Source organism: Culex pipiens, chromosome 2 (genome assembly GCF_016801865.2).
Source record: "Culex pipiens pallens isolate TS chromosome 2, TS_CPP_V2, whole genome shotgun sequence".
NCBI classification, from domain to species: Eukaryota; Metazoa; Arthropoda; class Insecta; order Diptera; family Culicidae; genus Culex; species Culex pipiens.
The window spans coordinates 93,715,659-93,737,347 of NC_068938.1; the positions used below are offsets into that span (position 1 = coordinate 93,715,659).

At 39.9% G+C, this 21,689-nt stretch overlaps 2 protein-coding genes across 2 annotated transcripts in view; one reads left to right on the forward strand and one right to left on the reverse strand.

Moving 5' to 3' along the window:
• The window catches only part of LOC120431314 (probable cytochrome P450 313b1), a 14,810-nt gene extending 11,497 nt beyond the window's left edge, over positions 1–3,313 (forward strand). The window contains exon 7 of the mRNA XM_052708481.1: positions 2,907–3,313. Coding sequence (XP_052564441.1) covers positions 2,907–3,219 — 313 coding nt within the window. The 3' untranslated portion in view covers positions 3,220–3,313. The remainder of the gene's footprint in view (positions 1–2,906) is intronic.
• A 5,961-nt stretch (positions 3,314–9,274) lies between these two features.
• LOC120415492 (cytochrome P450 4d1-like) lies at positions 9,275–9,978 on the reverse strand. The gene is made up of 2 exons (XM_039577060.2): positions 9,630–9,978; positions 9,275–9,570 (listed from the first exon to the last, which is right to left on the reverse strand). The coding sequence occupies exons 1-2, from the start codon at positions 9,976–9,978 to the stop codon at positions 9,275–9,277; spliced, it is 645 nt and encodes a 214-aa protein (XP_039432994.2).
• Between the last annotated feature and the right edge of the window lie 11,711 nt (positions 9,979–21,689).

Below are 21,689 nucleotides of genomic sequence, written 5' to 3' on the forward strand. Positions count from 1 at the left end.
TATGTTTTTTATATATTTTTTAATAACTATCAAAAATCAATAAACCACATCGATAAAACAAAACACCAACCGGGTATAAAAAAAGCAGAATCAATCGAATCAAATATCTCAACTCAATTCTAAGCACCCAGTTCCGTTGCAATTACCACTCTATTTCGATATTTGCGAGCAATTGCTGGCCGTTGCGTGAGCTTGAAGAGCACAAAAACACTCGTGGGGTAGATCAGTTTTCGCACCTGATAATTGAATAATTCAGTTTTTCGATCGCATTAGTGCTCAAGTTGAAATAATTGTTTGCTTTACATTATCAGGGGTTAATATCCTGCAGATTTATGGTGAAATGACGTATACGCCGTTTTTTCGATATTGATTTTATGGCAGAACTTCTTGGAAGCGTGAAGATAGTGAATGCTGCATTCGGATTTTGAAATTATCATTAAATAATAAAAAATGAATTTTAAATAGATTGTTTTGAAGATTAAACTTGATTAAAAATATAATTTAATGTTGAATCAAATCTTTGTTCTTCCAATAGGTATATTTAAGATTACGAAGTGTTAAGTTGCCTTTTACGAAAAAATCGCTCCGAGTGTATTCTTCTAAAATTAAAGTGACAGTAAATATATAATTAGCAAAAGCCATACCTATCCAATTCAAACAAATGCAAATGCTGGTTGGGCAAGCACAAGCAGAAGTAATCAGTTCAATTTATGGTGTGGTGACTTTAATTTTCGTTTCTTTGTTTAATTGATTGGTATAATCAACGGTCTCAAGCGGTGTCGACGGGTATATAGCGAAAAACTATGTGCAGTCATCTGGGGTGAATCGGGACATATGGGGCGAATTGGAACAGCTGTTTTTACAATGTTGCAGCCTAATATTTTGATATTTTTAAGTGGTTTTGAGTACACCAGATTCAGAGCAACAGAATGTGTACATCAATTTCCAAATTTGAAGCATTTAACTGCTCTAAAACATGCTGTCCCTATTCAGACTGTAATCCCGATTCGCCCCAGATGACGGTGCTTGATAAGTCTGCAACTTCAACTATCGGACTAACATTCCTCCCTTTTGTTGAACTGCAGGCTTCTTGGGAGGGCGCCGGTATTGACTATTAAAGTCGGGTTCTTCAGAGGTCAAACAGTGAACGGATGGTTGGCTCCCACAGTGGGAGTCCCACTGATAATTTTTGTTTCATTGTTTAACTAAACTTCTTACTAAACTCTAAGTCAAACTCAGCACCTTTCTTTTGCATCTAAGACAGCTGAAATAGGATGAAATGGCGCGTGGATACGATTTTTTGAAAAAAGTGGTTTTTGCGAAAACTGACGAAAATTTTCATCACAAGCTGGACCTTATCAGACATCTTAGGGGAGACGACCTATTGAATGTTAACATAAACCTTAACATGTTAACATTTAGTTAAGAATTAAATATCCACTAAATTCGCTTTGAAAATGCGGCCCCGATGCTGCACATGGGTCATTCGAAAAAATACTTATTTACTTACTTACCTTAACCTGCCAAGCATACGAGAATTTACCATACATTGTTCGATTCATCTTCTTCTAATTTTTTTCAAGTTGATTTAAAAAAATAACTGGACAAAGTTGTGCAAAACAAATTTGCAAACATTGGGCCAAAACATATCATTTATAAAAAAACATTGTAAGGTTCAACCATAAAAATTAAACTTTAGTAACATAAGTACTACTAAGTTCGATGAAATCATTTAACTATAATTTTTGAATCTTTTAGAATTTGGGTCAATCATGCCTTTTTTGCATTTAGTCGAAATGCAAACAAACTTATGGGAAATTGGACGAGCTTTCCTGTAAAAATATTTTCGAGACTGAAAAATCAAGTCTGTCATAGGGGAAATATACCCATTTTAATCACTCTAAGCCGTTCGACCAATTCTCATCACTTTGCCGTTTTCCGCTATTAAATCAACATTCACAGATATTTCAACAGTGGAGAGTTGCTTGCTCACTTTAATTCGAGCTATTTATAACTTTGGAACAGTCAAAAACACTTTTTAAAAGCCGTAATTCATGAACAAAGTGCTGATAGGCCGATAATAGAAATAGGCTGAAAAAGGGTATAGTTCCCCTATATAAATCGCCAAAAACCATCAAAAAACCTATTTTTTCAACATTTTTTATTTTTAAAACCGCTGTAGTAATTTCACAAGGTTTGGACTTAGGACAATGGTCAATATAGAGACTTTTATGTACAATTATCTGGAGAATTGACTCTCATGTTCAGTTGTTCACAAAAAAATTTAACGAAAAAAAACATGGTGGGCTCACTTTAAAATTTGGCTTTTAAACTTAAAAATCAAACAATCTCATAAAAGTGGAGTGTTTTTGTCTTACAGTGTATTTTTTTTCGAAAAGTCCGTCAAATTTCCTACAAGTTTGTCTTTGAACAATTTTTGATACGATGCAACGGCTTCGAGATACAGCAATATTTAAATTACGCAAAAATACAAAAATATGTAAAACACTTACGCCTCAAATGTCGTTATCGAGTGAAACTGGCTCCATATACACAAAAATGGCTTATATATGCCTAGGATAACATGTCTATAAAGTTTCATTGAAATCGGAGAGGGTCTCTTATGAGTTTTGTCGAATAACTTAAAATTGATCATTATTATATTTATTAACAACGTTTGGTCACTTGTACATGATGTGGAAAAGCCAATTTCAAAGTCATATCAAACTTGTAGCGTAACTCCTCTGGATTAATTTTGGTCTCGAAAAAGAAGTTTCTGATCAAGTATATCAGTATAATCTTTGTCAAAATTAGTCCTTGACGCCAACCTAGAATAGAAAAAAAATCCTTAATTAAAAATAATTCAAAGTTTAAACAAATCTCACCAATACAATTCCTTCGCCCAGCACTGAACGGAAGGTAAGCATACGGATGTCGTACCGCGGATCGCTCGTCCGTAAAACGGTCCGGATCGAACTGGTCCGCGTCCGAGCCCCAAATGTCCTTGCGGCGGTGCAGCGGGAACAGTCCAATCAAAAACACGTTCCCCGGTGGAACCCGCACACCGTCCACCGTAATTTCGGCCATATTTTCGCGGGCAATCAACGGGCCACTGGGCGTCAGCCGCAGGCACTCCTTCACGAACCGATCCAAGTAGGTCAGCTCAGTGATTTTTTCGGGAGTGATGATGTCCGGGTCTTTGCTGTTTGTGGGTGGTAAAGCTGTGACGATTTCCTGGTAGAGTTTCTCCTGAATGTCCTTGTGGAAGGCTAGGAATAGACAGGCGTGGGATACCAGAAGACTGCCGGTGTCGTTGGCCTGGAGAATTTATAGAGCTTTGGATTTGCTGAAAAAAATGACCAAGCCCAAACCCGAACCCAAGTCCAAGTCCAAGTCCAAGTCCAAGTCCAAGTCCAAGTCCAAGTCCAAGTCCAAGTCCAAGTCCAAGTCCAAGTCCAAGTCCAAGTCCAAGTCCAAGTCCAAGTCCAAGTCCAAGTCCAAGTCCAAGTCCAAGTCCAAGTCCAAGTCCAAGTCCAAGTCCAAGTCCAAGTCCAAGTCCAAGTCCAAGTCCAAGTCCAAGTCCAAGTCCAAGTCCAAGTCCAAGTCCAAGTCCAAGTCCAAGTCCAAGTCCAAGTCCAAGTCCAAGTCCAAGTCCAAGTCCAAGTCCAAGTCCAAGTCCAAGTCCAAGTCCAAGTCCAAGTCCAAGTCCAAGTCCAAGTCCAAGTCCAAGTCCAAGTCCAAGTCCAAGTCCAAGTCCAAGTCCAAGTCCAAGTCCAAGTCCAAGTCCAAGTCCAAGTCCAAGTCCAAGTCCAAGTCCAAGTCCAAGTCCAAGTCCAAGTCCAAGTCCAAGTCCAAGTCCAAGTCCAAGTCCAAGTCCAAGTCCAAGTCCAAGTCCAAGTCCAAGTCCAAGTCCAAGTCCAAGTCCAAGTCCAAGTCCAAGTCCAAGTCCAAGTCCAAGTTCAAGTCTAAGTCCAAGTCCAAGTCCAAGTCCAAGTCCAAGTCCAAGTCCAAGTCTGCCACCCTGCAAGTGACGAGCACATCACTCTCTACAGTGTCCTGAAACTAACAGTTTTTAAGGAGGAAAAACTGATTCGTGGTATTTGCAGTTACGTGAAAAGTGAAGATCACGAGGCGGAGGACAGGTGAACGTGTTATCTTGGATGCCGGTGTATGGACAGTGCAAGAATCTTGAGGGAAAAGTTCCTAATTTCCTGGTAAATATACTCCATTGGGAAGCGTAGTAAGACGTTACACTTACTCATAAGTTGTCAATAAGATGATAGCTTAAGTTCCAGAATTTTCGCTGATGCAGTACTAGTTCGCCGGTTATTACTGTCTGTCACTTATCGCTGCCCTCACTTGTTTGTAAAAAAAAAAAAAACATTCGGTGGAAATGTCTGCCGACCCGAGTATTTGCGCGGTGTGTAAAGTTGCCGAGTCCGAGGCAACCAAAATTGTCACCTGTGTCAACTGCTACAAAAGTGAACACACAGAATGCAAAGGAGTGTACGGGTCATCAGCTGCTGCGCTACGAGCGAAGCCCTACTTCTGCTCAGTGCAATGTTGTGAAATTCATCATCGCTGCCAGAATTCAACGCTGTTCAGCGGGATCGACGACAAAGTCATGAGCGAAATTCTCATCGAGGTACGCAAAACAAACACCGAGATGCATGATATCCAACAAACCATGGGGGAGCTGAAACGGTTCAACACCTACGTTGGGAACCAAATCGAGGTACTTGTCACGGAGATCAAGTCTGTAAAGCGGGACTACGTGAAGGTGAAACAGGACGTTGGGTACCTCCAGAGTGACCAGAAGCAAACCAACGAAACAATCAGCGACCTGCAGTTAAGCCTTGATCGAGTCAACAGAGCTGCGCTCATCAAAAACGCTGTCATTCTGGGCGTACCAACAACCCAAACTGAGGACACCAAACAACTCGTGCGCCAAATTGCAGCTGCCGTCAAATGCCAACTACCGCAGGATGCTATCGTTGAAGCTACTCGGTTGGTATCGAAAGATCCTTCCCAGCGAACCAGTAAATCCGTGCCGATTCGAGTCGTCTTCGCAGAAGAACAACACAAGGAGGATCTCTTCGCAAAGAAGAAGAACCACGGTTTGCTGTTTACATCTGCTCTAGGTGCTGGTTCGGGCCCTGTGACGAACAGAATCATCATTCGCGACGAGATGACCAGCTTCGGTATGAAGTTACTGAAGGACGTCAGATCTCTCCAGGAACAAGCCGACATACAGTATGTCTGGCCAGGTCGAGATGGGGTAATTCTCACCAAAAAATCGTCAGACTCGAAGGTCGAGAAGGTCCGCAGCCTCCTGGATGTCCGCAAACTGCAGTAGTCTAAACGGTCGCGTGATGAGTCGCTCTTACACTCAACTGATCTCTCGATGTCGATCTTGGCCGAGCCGGACCCGAAACGTTGATGGTAGTGATCTGGTTGATCTAGCTGCTAAGCGATTTTACTGTAAACTACTTAAATTATGTCTATGTATTGTAATATTGAGTTTGAATGTATGCAACAGTGGATTGTAAATAAATTTTGTACTGATGTTGTTTCTATGAAAATTCTTCAACTAAATATACGGGGCATGAACGATCTGGCCAAGTTTGATGGTGTACGGGAGATGTTGCAGCAGTATGGAGAACGTATCGATGTGTTGGTGCTTGGTGAAACCTTCTTGAAGGCAGATCGAACTTGTATTTACAATTTGGATGGATACATCGCAACTTTTTCCTGTCGTAATGAATCGAGCGGAGGTTTGGCTGTGTTCGTGCGGAACGATATTGATATGGATGTACTCGAGAACCGAACAGCTGACGGATTTCATCACATACACTGCCAGCTACGTTCCTTAAACAAACGTATAGACTGCCATGCTGTGTACAGGCCACCGTCATTTGGTGCTACTCGGTTCCTTGACGAGATGGATCAAATCTTGTCGAAAACTAAAAATGGTCACGATTGTATCATAGTCGGTGACATGAACATTCCCGTTAACAAACCCTCGATCAATATTGTGCAGCAGTATTCTCACCTGTTATCATCGTACGGCATGGTGGTTACGAACACTTTTGTAACGAGACCCGCGAGTGGTAATATTCTGGACCATGTGATATGTGATGAGAAACTATCGCACTCGGTTACCAATGAAACAATTCCCTCTGACTTGAGTGACCATTGTGTGGTCCTTTCTACATTCAGAAGGGCTGAACCGATCCTGAAAAGAACTCTGGAGAAGCAGATCATTGATCACCGTCGTCTCAACCAACTGTTCTTCGATCACATTACAACGTTGCCGCAAACCTTAACAGCTGATCAGAAGCTTTCACACGTAATTAACTGCTACAATACCCTACTGCCCCAATGTACGAGAACTGTCAAAGCCCAGGTCAATATCAAAGGGCACTGTCCATGGATGACGCTCCACTTATGGAAGCTTATCCAAATAAAAGATAACACGTTGAAGCGGAAGAGGCGTAATCCGAATGATGCCCACCTGTCCGAACTGCTGGCGCATGTCTCCAAGAAACTTCAGAAGGAGAAGGCTGAATGCAAGCGGAACTACTACAGTAATCAGCTTTCCTCCGGTGATCAAAAGGCGTCGTGGAAGGTCATCAACGAAGCTATGGGGAAGAACAGCTCTCGCGCTTACCCAACCGAACTGCTGATCAACGGCAACAAGACAACGGATTCGAACCAGATAGCTCAACACTTCAACGATTTCTTCAGCAACGTGGGACCCAACCTTGCAGCAACTATCAACAGCGATCGTGAAGTCCACAAATTTGGAACCCTGTCTGCTTTACCTGAGGGAAACTCCCTGTTCCTGAGACCAGCATCAATCAACGAGACAATCGCCCTCATCAATGCATTGAATCCAAAAAAATCCCCCGGCCCAGATGGAATTCCCGCTTCCTTCTTGAAAGCAAACTTCGTTTTCTTCGCGCACCTGCTGTCTGACGTATTCAACGAAATAGTTGAAACTGGAGTCTACCCTGCTGTCTTGAAAGTGGCCCGTGTTACACCTGTGCATAAGTCGGGTGACAAAAAGGAAGCAAACAACTATCGTCCGATATCCTGTCTCTCCATCCTGGACAAAGTCATTGAAAAATTGATTGTTTCGCGACTTGTAGACTTCATCACTCAGCACAAACTCCTTTACGCCCACCAATACGGTTTTAGGCAGGGTCTGAGCACACTATCCGCCTCGTGTAACCTAGTAGATGACATCTACGACTCGCTGGACAAAAGAGAACTCGTTGGAGCATTGTTCATCGCCTTAAAGAAGGCGTTTGATACGATCGACCATAGACTCTTACTGGAAAAACTGGAAACCTACGGCATACGAGGTTTAGCCAAGGCAGTTATTGAGAGTTATTTGTCTGACCGACTCCAGTTTGTATCGCTCGGACAAGTACGCAGTACGCTCAGCCCTGTTATAACTGGCGTCCCGCAAGGAAGCAACCTTGGACCGATTCTGTTTTTGCTCTTCATTAACGACATCGGGAAGCTGAAACTCAAGGGGACAACACGCCTGTTTGCCGACGACACCTCGGTCTTTTACCACGGAAAAGACTGTGCTCTGATTCAACGCCAGATTACCCAGGACTTGGAACTCCTTGACGACTATTTCCAAACAAACCTGCTCTCCATGAACCTGTCCAAGACAAAGTACATGTTGATTCGATCACCCCGGAAGCAGCTCCCAGCTCGCCAGCCTGTAGTCTTCAACGGTCAACAGATTGAAGAAGTTAACCAGTACCCGTTCCTTGGTCTTACCCTTGATGACACGATGAGCTGGTTAGCACACATCGACCTGTTGAAAAAGAAACTAGCTCCAATCTGCGGAATACTTTGGAAGCTGTCATCGTTCCTGCCTACAAGTTGCCTCAAAAAGTTATACTTCTCCCTTGTCCACTCCCGCTTAAACTACCTTGTCACGACCTGGGGACTTGCTTATGCTGTACACCTCCATGACCTGCAAGTGATACAGAACAGGTGTATCAAAGCCGTCTTTCGCAAGCCGTACCTGTACCCAACTAGCCTCTTGTATTCCAACCCGACCGACTCACTCCTTCCTCTTCGAGCCCTCCAAAAACTCCAAATGCTGACCCACGTCCGAAAATGTCACCTGAGCACTACCACCGCTTCAACGTTTCCAATAAGAGAGCAAACCTCAGAAAATGATCGAGCTACAAGACAACTAGGTGATTTCATCTTGCCTCTACCGAGAACCGAGTTCGGTATGAAAAGGGTCGCTTATGTTGGGTGCAAGCTGCATAATGAGTTGCCGACGGTTTGTAAAAATGCGAGTCAGGGTGCTTTCAAGCTGTCGTTACGGAACCACATCAAGTCAAAAATAATTGACTACCTTGTCTAAACACCCGCCACTAAAGAGTTTTCTTCTCTGCTTTCCGGTCGCCACCGCCCGCCGCCACCACCCGCCGTCCACCGCCCGCCGCCCGCCGCCCGCCGCCCGCCGCCCACCACCCGCCGTCCACCGCCAACCGCCACCCGCCGCACACCGCCCCCCCGCCACCAACCGCCCACTACCAGCAACTGCGGCTTACAACCCGCACCCAGTGCTTTTATGATTTAGAATTTAGCTATAGTTTTTAATTTATGTAATAGTTTGCACAGCCTTTAAAGAGAAACTGTTCTCACTGGCATACGTGCATAGCAGTCCGAGCCTAACCTTTAAAAAATAAAATAAAAGGTAGGTGAAATATTCCCAGCTTCTGCTGGGAAGTGCGTAATTCGGTATTAAAAAAAAAAAAAAAAAAAAAAAAAAGTCCAAGTCCAAGTCCAAGTCCAAGTCCAAGTCCAAGTCCAAGGCACCTTCTTGATTTTTACATTTTTAATTACTCACCCCCGACATAACAGCACCGATGTTATCATTAATTTCAGCTTGACTGAACTCGTCACCACTCGACGTTTCCAAATCCAGCAGCTGATCGATGAATGTGGCCGACTTATTTTCTGCAGCTGCTCGATTTTCCATCATTTCACTCCTCTTAGATAAAAATTCCTCACGTTTCTTCAAAATGAGCTAACCGAATGAAAACCAAACATAAAAAAGTTCAACGCACTTGATCAAAATTCAGCTCGTTACCTTGATGAAAAAGTCGCAAACTGTTTTCCTAGCTCGTGTTTCCTCAGCGTGATACTTTGTCAGTCGATAGACGAAGTCAGGGTGCAGAAATATGTTGGACATTCGTTTGGCGGGAATGTCAAAGGTACTGAAAACGAGGTTACCTTACCGGAATTCAATGTGAACAAAAAGTATATTGTTTACGTACGCATCCAAACAGCGAATGATTTCGTCCTTGCCCTCAGTTTCAAACACGTCGATTCCCAGCGTGGCCGCACACGACATGTCCAGCGTGCAAACTGCGGCGTAATCTAAAATGTTAACCGTTGCCCCGTTTGGCAATTGAGCCAAACTTTGAACCATCCTTTGGGCACATTTGGCGTAGATTCGAGTGTACTGAGGCAGAGTTCGAAAGCCGAAGGCCGGGTTAATCCGCTTCCGTAATCCGTGCCACAGATGATCTGAAAATGAACACCTTTTCAGTTTTTAAACCAAAACTCTTCCACTCAAACGTCCTCACATTTGGCCGCAAAAAGGCCCCGATAGTAGCCCACGAAATCGTACAGAAACGGTTTCTCCAGGCAGTGTTCGTTGTTCAGCAGCTGCCGTATCAGATCCGGATGGCTCGTACAAAGAACCAGCTTCGGACCAGCCCAAAGCTTAATCAATCGATCGCTCCTGCTGAACACCTCGAGCAGCATATCGAACCGGTCCGGGTCGCTCTTCCCGAGCATGATGGTGCCGTTGCCGATCAGTGGGTACACCGGTTCCATTTCCGGCCAGACCTTGGCGAAGCTGTACTTTCGCCTGTGGTTCCGGAAGAGCACGCCCAGGAACGTCACGAGAAGCAAGAGTAAAAGTAGATGCATGTTAACCTGAAGGTGGACGGTACTGAACTAGTCGTGGAGGAAAGTGCGATGTTTTGAATGGCGGAAGAGCGGAACAATGTGTTAATTTGTAAATGGTGCTCACGGTGAAAACAACTGTCTCAATAAACGATACTCTCTATGAATGGTGGAGACAAGTCATTGCACTAATTAACGACAGAACCTGAAAAAACGAGTCAATTTATCTATAGAAACGGTCCACTTTGTTCGACAAGATCTTTGCTAAATAGGCTGTAATACTTTTTTACTAGGGTATATTATCCATTAGTGGACCCCTTTACTATAGTGGACCCTCTGAAGGTTGTTTGATGAAAAATGCCATAACATCAGAGTTTTAAGCGGGTATTTTAATAGAAATCTTTTATTTGGCATGTTTTGCATCATCCAAAACAATAACTTGTCCTTTTCGCAAAAATAACCGTTTTGCCTTCCTCACTGAGGTGAGGCTATAATCCTGCTCTAAAAATGAACTTTGTATAAAAACGTCGTATATCGACTCAGAATCGAAAACTGAACAAATATCTGTGTGTATGTGTGTGTGTATGTGACCAACAAACTAGCTCATGTTTCTCGGCACTGGCTGAACCGATTTGACCTGAACCTGTTGCATTTGACTTGGTTTAAGGTCCCATAGATCGAGATTGAAGTTTCGTTAAGTAGTTCAAAAGTTATGTATAAAAATGTTCAATTCAATTCGGTTTTATTGGTGAATAATCAAGATACAATGAGGTATTTTGAAGTGCATAACAGAGTTTTGGAGTTCCTTTCAGCTGTGTGTTGCATCTTAATCCATTTTGGAACAATTATTTCTTTAACTAAGGCACTAGCAAGAGTAAGAAAAATTCAAAAAAAAACTTACAGAAATTGCAAAGGAAAGGGGATAGAGGAAGAGAAAGCTTATATCTAGATCACAGGTTATTTATCCTTTGTAGATGTGTTTGATCATCAGTTCCCCAAGGGCCAGGAATTGTTCCGCCTTGTTCCGGCAGCTCCGAAACCGTGTCATCATCTCCCCCGCGAGAGCAAAGAACTCCGGCAGGGTGAAGAGATCTTCCCCGGTGACTTCTTGCTGGGCCGTACTGCCGCTACCGGCAGCGACCACGCTGGCGAACGAACGCCCCCATCCAGGAGGAACGCTGAGTTTTTTGCTGGAACCGTACGCTGTCCAGCTGCAGGAACGGCTGCGCTCATACTTCGCTGAGGATAGTGGGACGCTGCTGCTTTCTTCTTCCTCTTTTCCTGCTCCTCGAGGTAGGCCTTGCGCGCGACGCATCCGCGGTAATTGCCGGTATGGTTGCCGTCACAGTTCGCGCACTTTACGCGCGGCTTGGTTTGTTCTGCCTTGTCCCCCAAGTCCGCCTTTCGTGGCAGTGCGCACGCCTCCGAGAGGTGTGACTCACCGCACTTCACGCAGCGGGGCCGGAGGTTGCAGTTCCGCGAGCCGTGGCCGAATTTCTGGCAACGGTGGCATTGCGCTACGTCCGTCGGGTTCTTGGTATAAAACCGCCAGTTTACCCAAAAACCGTCCAACGTCTTAGTCCGCCGCAGGTCTTGGATCTTGACGGTGCCGCGGTCGAAGTACAACAGGTACAGGGTATGCGTACCCGTGACTGTTGTCTTTCGCGAGAGCACTTTTATCTCCCGTGGCTTTATTCCGGCGTTCGATAGGTGTCGCTTCAGGTCGGCGATCGGACGGTCTTGGTAACCCTGCAGGACGACCTTAACAGGGGGCTTCTCGGGGTTGAATGTGTAGAAGTTGAAATTGCTACGCTTCAACTCTTCAAACACCAGGTCGAAATTCTTTTTATTCAGTGTGATCACTTGCACTGCCGACTTACCGATTTTCAGACAATATCCGAGGCTTTCCAGCACCTCGTCAACATCGTCCGCCAGCGTGTCCAAAACAAAAATTGGTGGTGGTCTTCGTTCCGTCAGAGAATTGTTCTTTTTTGACGTCGACACTTTTTTCCGTGCACGACCATCATCGTCGTCGTCGTCGTCGGTAGTGCACTATGGGGTTTCAGGCGGCCATAAATCGAAAAACCGACATACTCTAATTATTTTTTTAGTATTTTTTTTCGAAAATAAACATTCTAACTAAGAAAAATCCGGAGTTTGAAAGTTGTAGGTTCAAAATTCACTGAATTGCAGACCTTCAAAGGCAAAAATGGTAAGAAAAAACATGTTTTTTGACAAAAAAAAATGATTATTTTTCATAGTTGTACTGTGTAGCTGTTATTGTATTTTTTCCTGCATCATTATATATATTCAGAAAGGTAATTGATTCAACGTTTCAATAACATTTTACAAAACACACTTTTACAGGCTAAAAAAAATAATAAAAATCAAAAAAGTTGGATTTTTATTCAAAATTTAGTTTTTTCAACTTTGTTAATGGAGTACTTTTTTTGTGTGCATTTGTGCGATCTGAAAATTTTGCAGCTTAAAATTTGAACCATGTCCTAACTTGTCTCCAAATTTTAAAGTGCACTTATGTGCACTTTTTGAATTATGCCATTTTGAACATTTTGATTCTTGCAAGAAAAGTAATGATTTCGCGTATACGCTTGGTTAAAATCGCATTATTTACCTGCGGAGGCAGAAATGACGTACCTGCTATGTATGTTTTGAAATTGATTTGATATTCATGACTTTGTTGGTACTTAGGTACGTTTAATAAAATTAGAAATTTCTATTCAAAGTATTTTACAGTAACGATTCGTCGAATATTCATATCAGTTCGTTGTTGTGTTCTTTTGAAAGTATGGATAATAATACCGTAGTGTCCCTATACGATATAACGAAGCACTATTCTGAAAACGTGAGAACTGCTTTCGAGTATATTTGTAAGAATTACAACATTGCAGAAGTTCATATTTTAAGTAATCTAACGACAATCGCTTACGTAGTGATTTTGATTCAGAAGAATTTATCGTGGAAAACGTGAATTTTGCAAGTGGATCAACCAAAAACGTGGACGAGAATCCATACAATGTTCCATAAAATAAACCGTCTAAAATTCTAAAACACCGCAAAAATCAAATTTTAATTGGAGAGGGAGGGGGGGGGGGGGTCTTCAAAGAGAGGTGGGTTTTAACTCAAGAAAAATGGGAGGGAGATTGAACGTAAATCAGAAACTTTAACATAGCATAAACCGCCATTCCGGGCATCAAATAGACAAAGCAAGAATATTAAAATTCACCACTTTAATGCATGTGGCCTCAAATATATGAAAAAAATCGAAAATTAAACTTTTTTTTTGGAAAAATATCAAAATTCATTTGTTTTCATTATACTAAGTACAAACAACACAAAAAAGTCACAAAAAAAGCAAAAAAATATTTTTGGCCGCTCGCTTATATGGAAATACCCCATAGTGTAGTGGTGCTACCGTCGGTGTTGTTATTTTCTTCGTCGTCGCTCAGCATCTGGAACTCGTTCCTGATGGGGGTGTTGGCGGATGTTGATGTGCCACTGGTCGTGGCACCGGAAGTACCGGAACGGGTTCGCACTGGTGATCTCGGAACATACCCGGGATGTAGTAACTTTTTGTCGATTCCATCTGCACTCACGCTCCCCTGCGCGATGGCGGCCGACACGGCGTTGGTTTGTTTACCTTTTTGCACACGGCCGGTAGACGAACTTCGCGGGTTTTTCGAGGCCGCACTCGAACTGCCACGGCCACGGCCGGCCTTTGGCATGCTGCAGGAGCAAACTCGCGGGTATTCACAATCAACTACGGCGAAAAAATCCGAAAAAACGATGGAGCACTGAGCACTTGACTGCTGCGTGCTCTCGTGCGTACACCGTATAAAAATGTGTTTTCACATATATCCGGATCTCACTTAAATGTATGTAAACTATGTCCGGATCCACCATCCGACCCATCGTTGATTAGGTTATCAGAAGAACTTTCCAACGAGTCCAAAACATTGAAGATCTGGCAACCCTGTCTCGAGGTATGGCCATTCAAGTGATATTTATATACTTTTTTATTTCGGATCTAAAAAATAGATGAAATTTTTGTACAATTCCATCATATCAGCCATTGTTGGTAATAAGTGAGGAAGGCTCCAACCACATAGGTGGATTTAGTTAGTTTTGACATCTTAAATCAGCGATGGCCACTTGCACTTTCACAACAAAACAGCATTTCTATTTTATAATTCAATTAACTATCCAATCATTTTTAACTGTTTTTATGACTTTAGTGAATCGAAATAATGATAATTCTAGATTAAATTGCCATGCGTAAAGTGAACTCTCACACATTGAGAGCGTTTTTCAAAAATATTTTTATCTGTTTTTAAAATAAACTTTTTGAAAATCGGCCTTCGTCATGCACACGAAACCGGTATAACAAGTCTTCACCAAAATATTGAGCCGGTTTGGTCAAATCAGTGTTGAGATATCGTGGTACCCGTTTTTTGAAACTGTTAACTTCATATAGCTACAGTATGGCCCATAAAAAAATGCGACATGTGCATATTTTCACAGAAAATTGGTTCCATTCTAAAATGTACTTAACAAACTGATTTTTTTATGTATCATGGTGTTGGTTTAGTATGTTTTGAAGATATTTTCATGACAGTTTTTTGCAGTTCGCCAAAACTGGGTATTGGCGGGCTACAATAATGGATGTATTTTTGGTACAAAATTTACCTTTATTTCATACCTTTTATCTTAAAAACGGAACATTTTAAAATAACCAACCCTGTGTCAAAAGCATCGTTAGAAGTCCCACTTAAATACGCCCAATCAAAAAAGTTTATAAATTTTGATAAAATTGGTCATTTTAGAGAAATATGCTAATTGAGTTATCCTCTTGAGTGAGTCATATCAGGGCATCTGTTAGAGTCAATTACCATCGTTTGTGGCATTATTTTTTTTTCTTAAACCATTGCAGGCTCCAAAAACTCCTAAAAATTGAAGCATTTTCAGAATCGGTATATTTCCAAAAAGTTCACTGTTTTAGTACAACTGGTTAATAGAATGCGTAAAGTTCAGTGTAATTAATTTTTACAACTCTCAGAAACAGTAGCCGTGAAGGCAGTTTACTTTTTATACCATACAAAAATTCAGAGGTGGCTCTTCATAGAAAAATCATTTTTCCTTTATATGGCATGGGCTGGAAGCAAATTGGAGAAATTTAAGATTAAATGTGCTGTGAAATTTTTTAAAGCTAAAGAAAAGGTTTTTAATGCATTATTTGTTTGTTTGAAACCTACTTAACATGTACACATGCTACATACATCATAAATAGTCAAAACAGACCTGATTTCCACCTAATAACGATGTCGCATTTTTTTTATGGGCCATACTGTATATTTCTGTGTTTTCAAATTTGTTTTGTTAATTGATAAAAATGTATATTTTAATGCCCTGAAAACAAATTAAAAAAAGTGGAAGTGTGTGCTTCTACCAACCTCTGACTTTTTGCCGATTAACATGTATGTAAACCCTTAAGAGTGAGATTCTCGTTGGATAATTCAACTGACTCAGCTGATAATTGTTGTCTTCTGCTTCCAATCTCGAAACTAATTGTCTTAAAAAAATCTACTTTAGTCTACTTGTGTAAACAACACTTAAGGGAAAGAATGAAAATTATAATAAAAGTTCCTGTAGTTTTGAAGATACTGAAAGGTACGTTTGCTTTTTTCGGCGTACTAGTCAAAAATTAGTGAACCGTTTATTTTAGATTGTGCAATCTAAAATTAACGGTCCGCTAGTTTTTGACTAATACGCCGAAAAAAAATAAACATACTACGACGCTACGTGAAAAGAATAACAACAGTCGAACGATCATATTCTGATATTCACATGTTTTTTGTTTGCATAAATCTCGGTGCTATTCAAAGTAAATATCCTACAGCTGACGTACTGCCGCTCGAAGCAAGTCCGTCCCATATGTATATTTGTCGATTTTGAGATAAACCCGACAAAAGTCTTGTTTTAACATCTACTTCAAGCCTATTTAATAAAAATGTCATGTTTGTTCTAGAAATTCCAAAATAAAAATGACTTGTGTGCTGTCCCATAGGCAAAATAAAGGCAAGTCAGTTCTTGGTTAGAAAAAGATCACAAATCGATCAAATAAATGTGTATTTTTTTAAATAACCCACAGACTATGTCTCATAGAGCCTGTTGAACTTTAAAAAAAACTTAAGTTGTTGATTTTTAATTAATTTTTATATATTTGGAAGCGTTATACTCAATACGTATTCTGCCTTTTTTCCTCATGCAAGGGACAACCACGGTCAAAAAAGAAACTACATACCATTGTAACTATTATTTTTAAAAAGACAGTTCTGTTCCTTATTGAATGAAAACCCATGGTCCTGGGTCTGGATGAGGTTCCATTTCCAACGCAGATTGCGGTCAATTCAAGGGTCCATATGCTGAGACGTGTATTCAAATATCTCCTCTCTCTGCAGCAAAAGAAATTGACTGTCTCGTCGCCGGTTAAAGTTTCATACTCAGGAATAATACTAAAACTTAGATTATCCTGAAACAAACATACTTTTATAAATTTAATAAAAAATGCTTTTAAAACTACCAAAACAAACCAACATTTGACAGGTAAATTTATGTTGTAAATGTTTAAGCCTACCTTGATAACCTGACAGACTTGCCTTTATTGATGGACAAATAAAGTCAGGTCAGTCCCAGCACGAAAATTTACCAAATTAACCTATAAATTTTAACTTTTTCAAGTCAAAATTGGAGTAGGGGTATTATTTAAACCATAATTGAAATAATTGTTGAAAAAAATATTTAAAAATTGTTGATTAAAAATGTAAAAAAAGGTGAAACATTTTTCGAGCTTCTCATGGCGTTATCGCAGCACTCACTTTTTACATATGGGACGGACTAGATTCGAGCGGCAGCGTAGGTCTCTCACTTTACTCTAAGAATGTATTTCTGATGGTATATAATCGGTTATACTTTTTGTTTTGTTTTTATAAACGTAACAGCTCTCAAAAATCAGATACGATTATTGCTTGACATAAATTTCATAAACTAGAGAGTTTTTTCACCACTTTAAGATATGCCTACCTTCATCAAAACTAAGATAAATTGAAAGTGTTGAGTGATATTAACACGAAATATCCCACCGGTGGCAAAGGTTGACCAGTTCAACGCATAAGAAGGGATGCTAATATTTAAATGCACGCTCCACGGGTCAACCTCACCGTCAACGAATAAACTAAAACTTATGAATTTGAATCACATTAGCCAGCCTCGATACTTCTTTGTTTCTCATAATAATATTAGACAAATTTTGCCCCGTTGGAGATAATGGACGGCAGGGCGTTAGCTTTCGGTTACCGTGGGCTTGTACAGAATATGCTGGTTTAAAAAAAACTCTAAGGTCATTGCAAGGGTTCCAATAGCTTTTGGATGCCGATAAGGCAAAATGGTTAAACGTTTGGTTAGTATGAATTCAGTCTAATGATTTATATGGTGACCAATTTTTGCAGTCAATTTACCTAAAACCACGAGATAAATAATTAATAAAAAAATAAAAAAAGTGGTTAAGAGATAAAGCGAGTATTTTCAAAATCATTTATATTTAGCTCTTTATTGGATAACAGTTTTGAAAAGCCAGGTTGTATCACCCGAAGCCAACATCTGCCAGTAAGCACCCCAACGAATCTTAGCAAAACAAAAACCGTAACCAAACTTGTTTCACACATTTTGGTAGATCGTTTGAAACAAACAGCCCCTCATGGCGATGCTTTTTTTCACCTGTTGTGCACAATACACAGTGGTAATTGATTCGGATATGATGGCTTGATGCTGAAGATCTATTTTTAACTTGTTTTTGGCTGATTTTAGTGACGTACTTTCACTTTTGATGGTTAGATTATTATAGGTTTTTTTTGTAACCCCAAGTTGACAAGGACACCGTAACATATATTTATAAATAACAAAGGCAGTGTGCGTCAGCAATTCATCACTAACATTTCAAATAGTGCTTTGCCTCACGCAACAGTCAATGCAATTCTTGAGAGCAAAAAAACAAAATAAACGGGTAACTAACCCGTGGGTCAAACTGGATCGCAAATATATTAATCAAATGGTCAGGTTGTCACTTTAATGCATAGTTGTCTGTCTCCGTCATGTGATCTTGACGGCAAGGTGCAGTTTGAAAGCCACTGCACTGATTTGGATGAAAGCCTAAAAAGTGAAACATTGGCCTTCACCCATCATTATTCACTTCGATCTTGTGTGGGGTTAGTGAGCAGGTTGGCAACAAAAATATCAAACTGGTTGTATCAATTGGAATTATTGACCAATTTAGAGAGATTTTTTTCTACTGTTTTTTGCTTTGTAGATGTTGGAAGGACATTTTGAATGCTTGATAAAGTGCACCATTTTGAAGTTATAGTAATTTTTAGTTTATAATTACTGCAAATTTTAATACTTTTCGTTTTTCAAAAATATTTGATGAAGGAAAGCAACCGCGGATTTTTTTTATAGCATGAGAAAATTATCTGAAACTTAGAAAATCTGGAAATTTTGGGACCTGAAAAGAGAAATGAATTGTTCTGAGATTTCAGGTCTAAACACATGTAGTTTTTCTTTAATGCGTTTCTTGTATCGAAACATAGCATAACAACATAACAAAAAACTAACACAATAGTTCACAATGCTTGTGATTATTTTTTTTTCTTGATCGATTGGAATCCCGATTGGCCAGATTTGCCCTGTGATTGATATGAGAAATTTCAAAGAGTATTATTAATATTGCTATTAATTACATTGCTCATAACTGAAAACATAATATTTTTTCAGTGTAGTATAGAAACCTAGATAGTAAATTAGCTTATATATGTAAGCCCATGCATCCAATTGAAATGTGGTCGAAGACAAACTTATAGAAATTTGGATGAGCTTTTGGGTAAAAATATTTTCGAGACTGAAAAATCAAGCCTGTCATATAGAAATCGCCAAAAACCATAAAAAAACCTATTTTTTCAACATTTTTATTTTTAAAACCACTGTAACTTCACAAGGATTGGACTTAGGACAATGGTCAATATGGAGACTTTTATGTAAAATTGTCTGGAAAATCGATTCCCGTATACGGTTTTTGAAAATTTTGATGTTTAGAGCACTTAAAAAAAACAGTTTCAGTAAATGATTTTTGTATTTTTTTAGGTGGTTGCTCCATCCTGCATTTTTCGTGAGTCTTTTTGTAACATCTTAGGCTATCTTCACAAAAATTTTGAACCAAAAAAAACGTGGGCTCACTTTCAAATTTGACTTTTAAACATAAAAATCAAAAAATCTCATTAATGTTGAGTGTTTTTTTGTTTCAGTGTATTTTTTTCGAAAAGCCCGTCAAATTTCCTACAAGTTTGTCTTTGACCACTTTTTGATACGATGCAACGGCTTCGAGATAAAGCAATATTTAAATTACGAAATACATACATTTTTAAAACACTTACGCCCTTCTCAAATGCCATTATCGAGTGAAACTGGCTTCATATACACAAAAATGGCTTAATGTGGGTGTGGGTCTCGTGGCGCAGGGGTAGCGGCTTCGGCTGCCGATCCCGATGATGCTATGAGAAGCGGGTTCGATTCCCGCCTTATCCACTGAGCTTCTATCGGATGGTGAAGTAAAACGTCGGTCCCGGTTTCTCCTGTCTCGTCAGAGGCGCTGGAGCAGAAATCCCACGTTAGAGGAAGGCCATGCCCCGGGGGGCGTAGTGCCAATAGTTTCGTTTTTATGCCTAGGATAACATGTCTACAAAGTTTCATTGAAATCGGAGAGGGTCGAGAAAAAAGTACCTACAAATATCTTGATTTGTGCTGGAATTGCTTTTAACCTTTTGGACTCGTTGGATAGGTAATTATATTACGCATCCTACGAGAGGTCGCATGATTAATCCGGACATCGTTTCCATCGAAATATCTGAGATCCGGTTTCTAAAGGATGAATAAACATCACTTAAGTGCTCATAACCTTTGATAGGGTTGTCAGATCTTCAATGTTTTAGCCTCTTTGGAATTATTAATCTTACTAGGGGTCACACGATAAATCCGGACAACGTTTTCATCAAAATATCTGAGATCCGACCTCTAAAAAGTGTATAAATAACACTCAATTGCACATAATTTATGATAGGTTTGTCAGATTTTCAATCTTTTGAACACGTTGGAAAAGTCTTTGAATACCTTTCTAAAAATCATCTTTTTACAATCTTCCCGACTTTTGTTAAAATCGTTTTTTTAGCATAACTTTTGAAGTACTTTTCTAAACTTTATAATATTAACTAGGGTCTTATAGGACCCCAAAACGAATCGAATGAGACCAAAACGATCCAAATTGGTTCAGCCAGTCCGGAGATAATCGATAGGTATAAGTGAAGGTGGGTCTACGAGGTCAAATTGTGAAGTTCGTTTTTCGAGCGATTTTATAGCCATTCCTCAGTAAGGAGAGGAAGGCAAAAATTACGTCAAATTTGTTTTTGGATGAAATTTCGATTTTTTTCCAAAAAGCACTATTTTTCATCATAACTTGGCGGCAGACTTTTTGACCATGTTTCACTATGGCTCAAAAGTTGCGGGGTTTTGTCTTCTAAAACATATCAAAAAATTTATAAAATCAAAAATAAATGTTTTGGGAAATTGAGTTTTTGTGAAAAAGAAATTGATTAAAAACTCTGCAATTTTTTTCCCGTGTCCTTTTTTTTCTCAATAGTTCTCAGCAATACCTACAACTTTGCCGAAGACACCAAATTGATCAGAAAATTCACTCAAAAGTTATAGCTGTTTGAATATGTACGTACCATTTTTGTATGGACAGCAGCCAAAATTGTATGGGTGAACCAATGATCCAAAAGAGCTTCTTTTGTCATATGGAAGCAGACATGCATCGGCACTAAGAGCTCTACTTAACGGCACTCAGCTTTTTCCACATGGCATAAATCTCGGTGCTCTAAATTTAAGTAAATGTTATACGAAAATATTAGTGTCATATGTCATGGCATGTCTAGAAAACATTGGTTCATTCGGAAAAAGGATTTAGCGATATTTTCATGGTAATGTTCTCTTTAGCTCTTTAAAAGAACTTCTTAAAAGCTCTTTGAGTGCGCTTAAAGGTTCTTACGCTATATCTCACTTGGTTTTCAAAATTTATTCTTAGGGTCTTCGGGAGCCTTAAAGATTAGCGTAATTAGTGTACTCTGATCACTGGCACAACATGCTGGGCATCATTTACGCGAAATGCCAAACAAGTTCTTCTAAAAGAGGAGTTAGAGCGGATGCATGTCTGTATGGAAGGCCCCCACAAAGTTTGAGCCAAATAAAAAAATACAAAAAAATAAAAATGATTGAAATCGGCTGATTGAAATCATACCTCGTTTCTCCATATAGACTCTCTAGGTCAATAAGGTTCTAAAATACCGCCTCAAAAAAATTAGAATCGATGAAAATTAGTTTTTTCTAAACGTAACCTAATTAGCCTGTAATTTTCAACTGATAATTTACCATGGTATAAAAAGAAACTTTTGTTAAAATGTCTGTGCTTTTCAATAAAAATAATTTCAAAATCTGACAATTTGGCTTAAATATGAAATGAGGAGAGTTGTCTATCGTAGACATTTTCAACAATCATGCTCGATTTTAAAATTATGAAATACAACAGAAAATCCCATCATAAGATATAAATTTCATACCTA

Coding starts and splice junctions, on each gene's coding strand:
- LOC120415492 (XM_039577060.2), bottom strand. CDS start 9,978: ATGCATCTACTTTTACTCTTGCTTCTCGTGACGTTCCTGGGCGTGCTC. Junction 9,571..9,629: donor GGGCCTTTTTGCGGCCAAAT/GTGAGGACGTTT, acceptor GTTCATTTTCAG/ATCATCTGTGGCACGGATTA.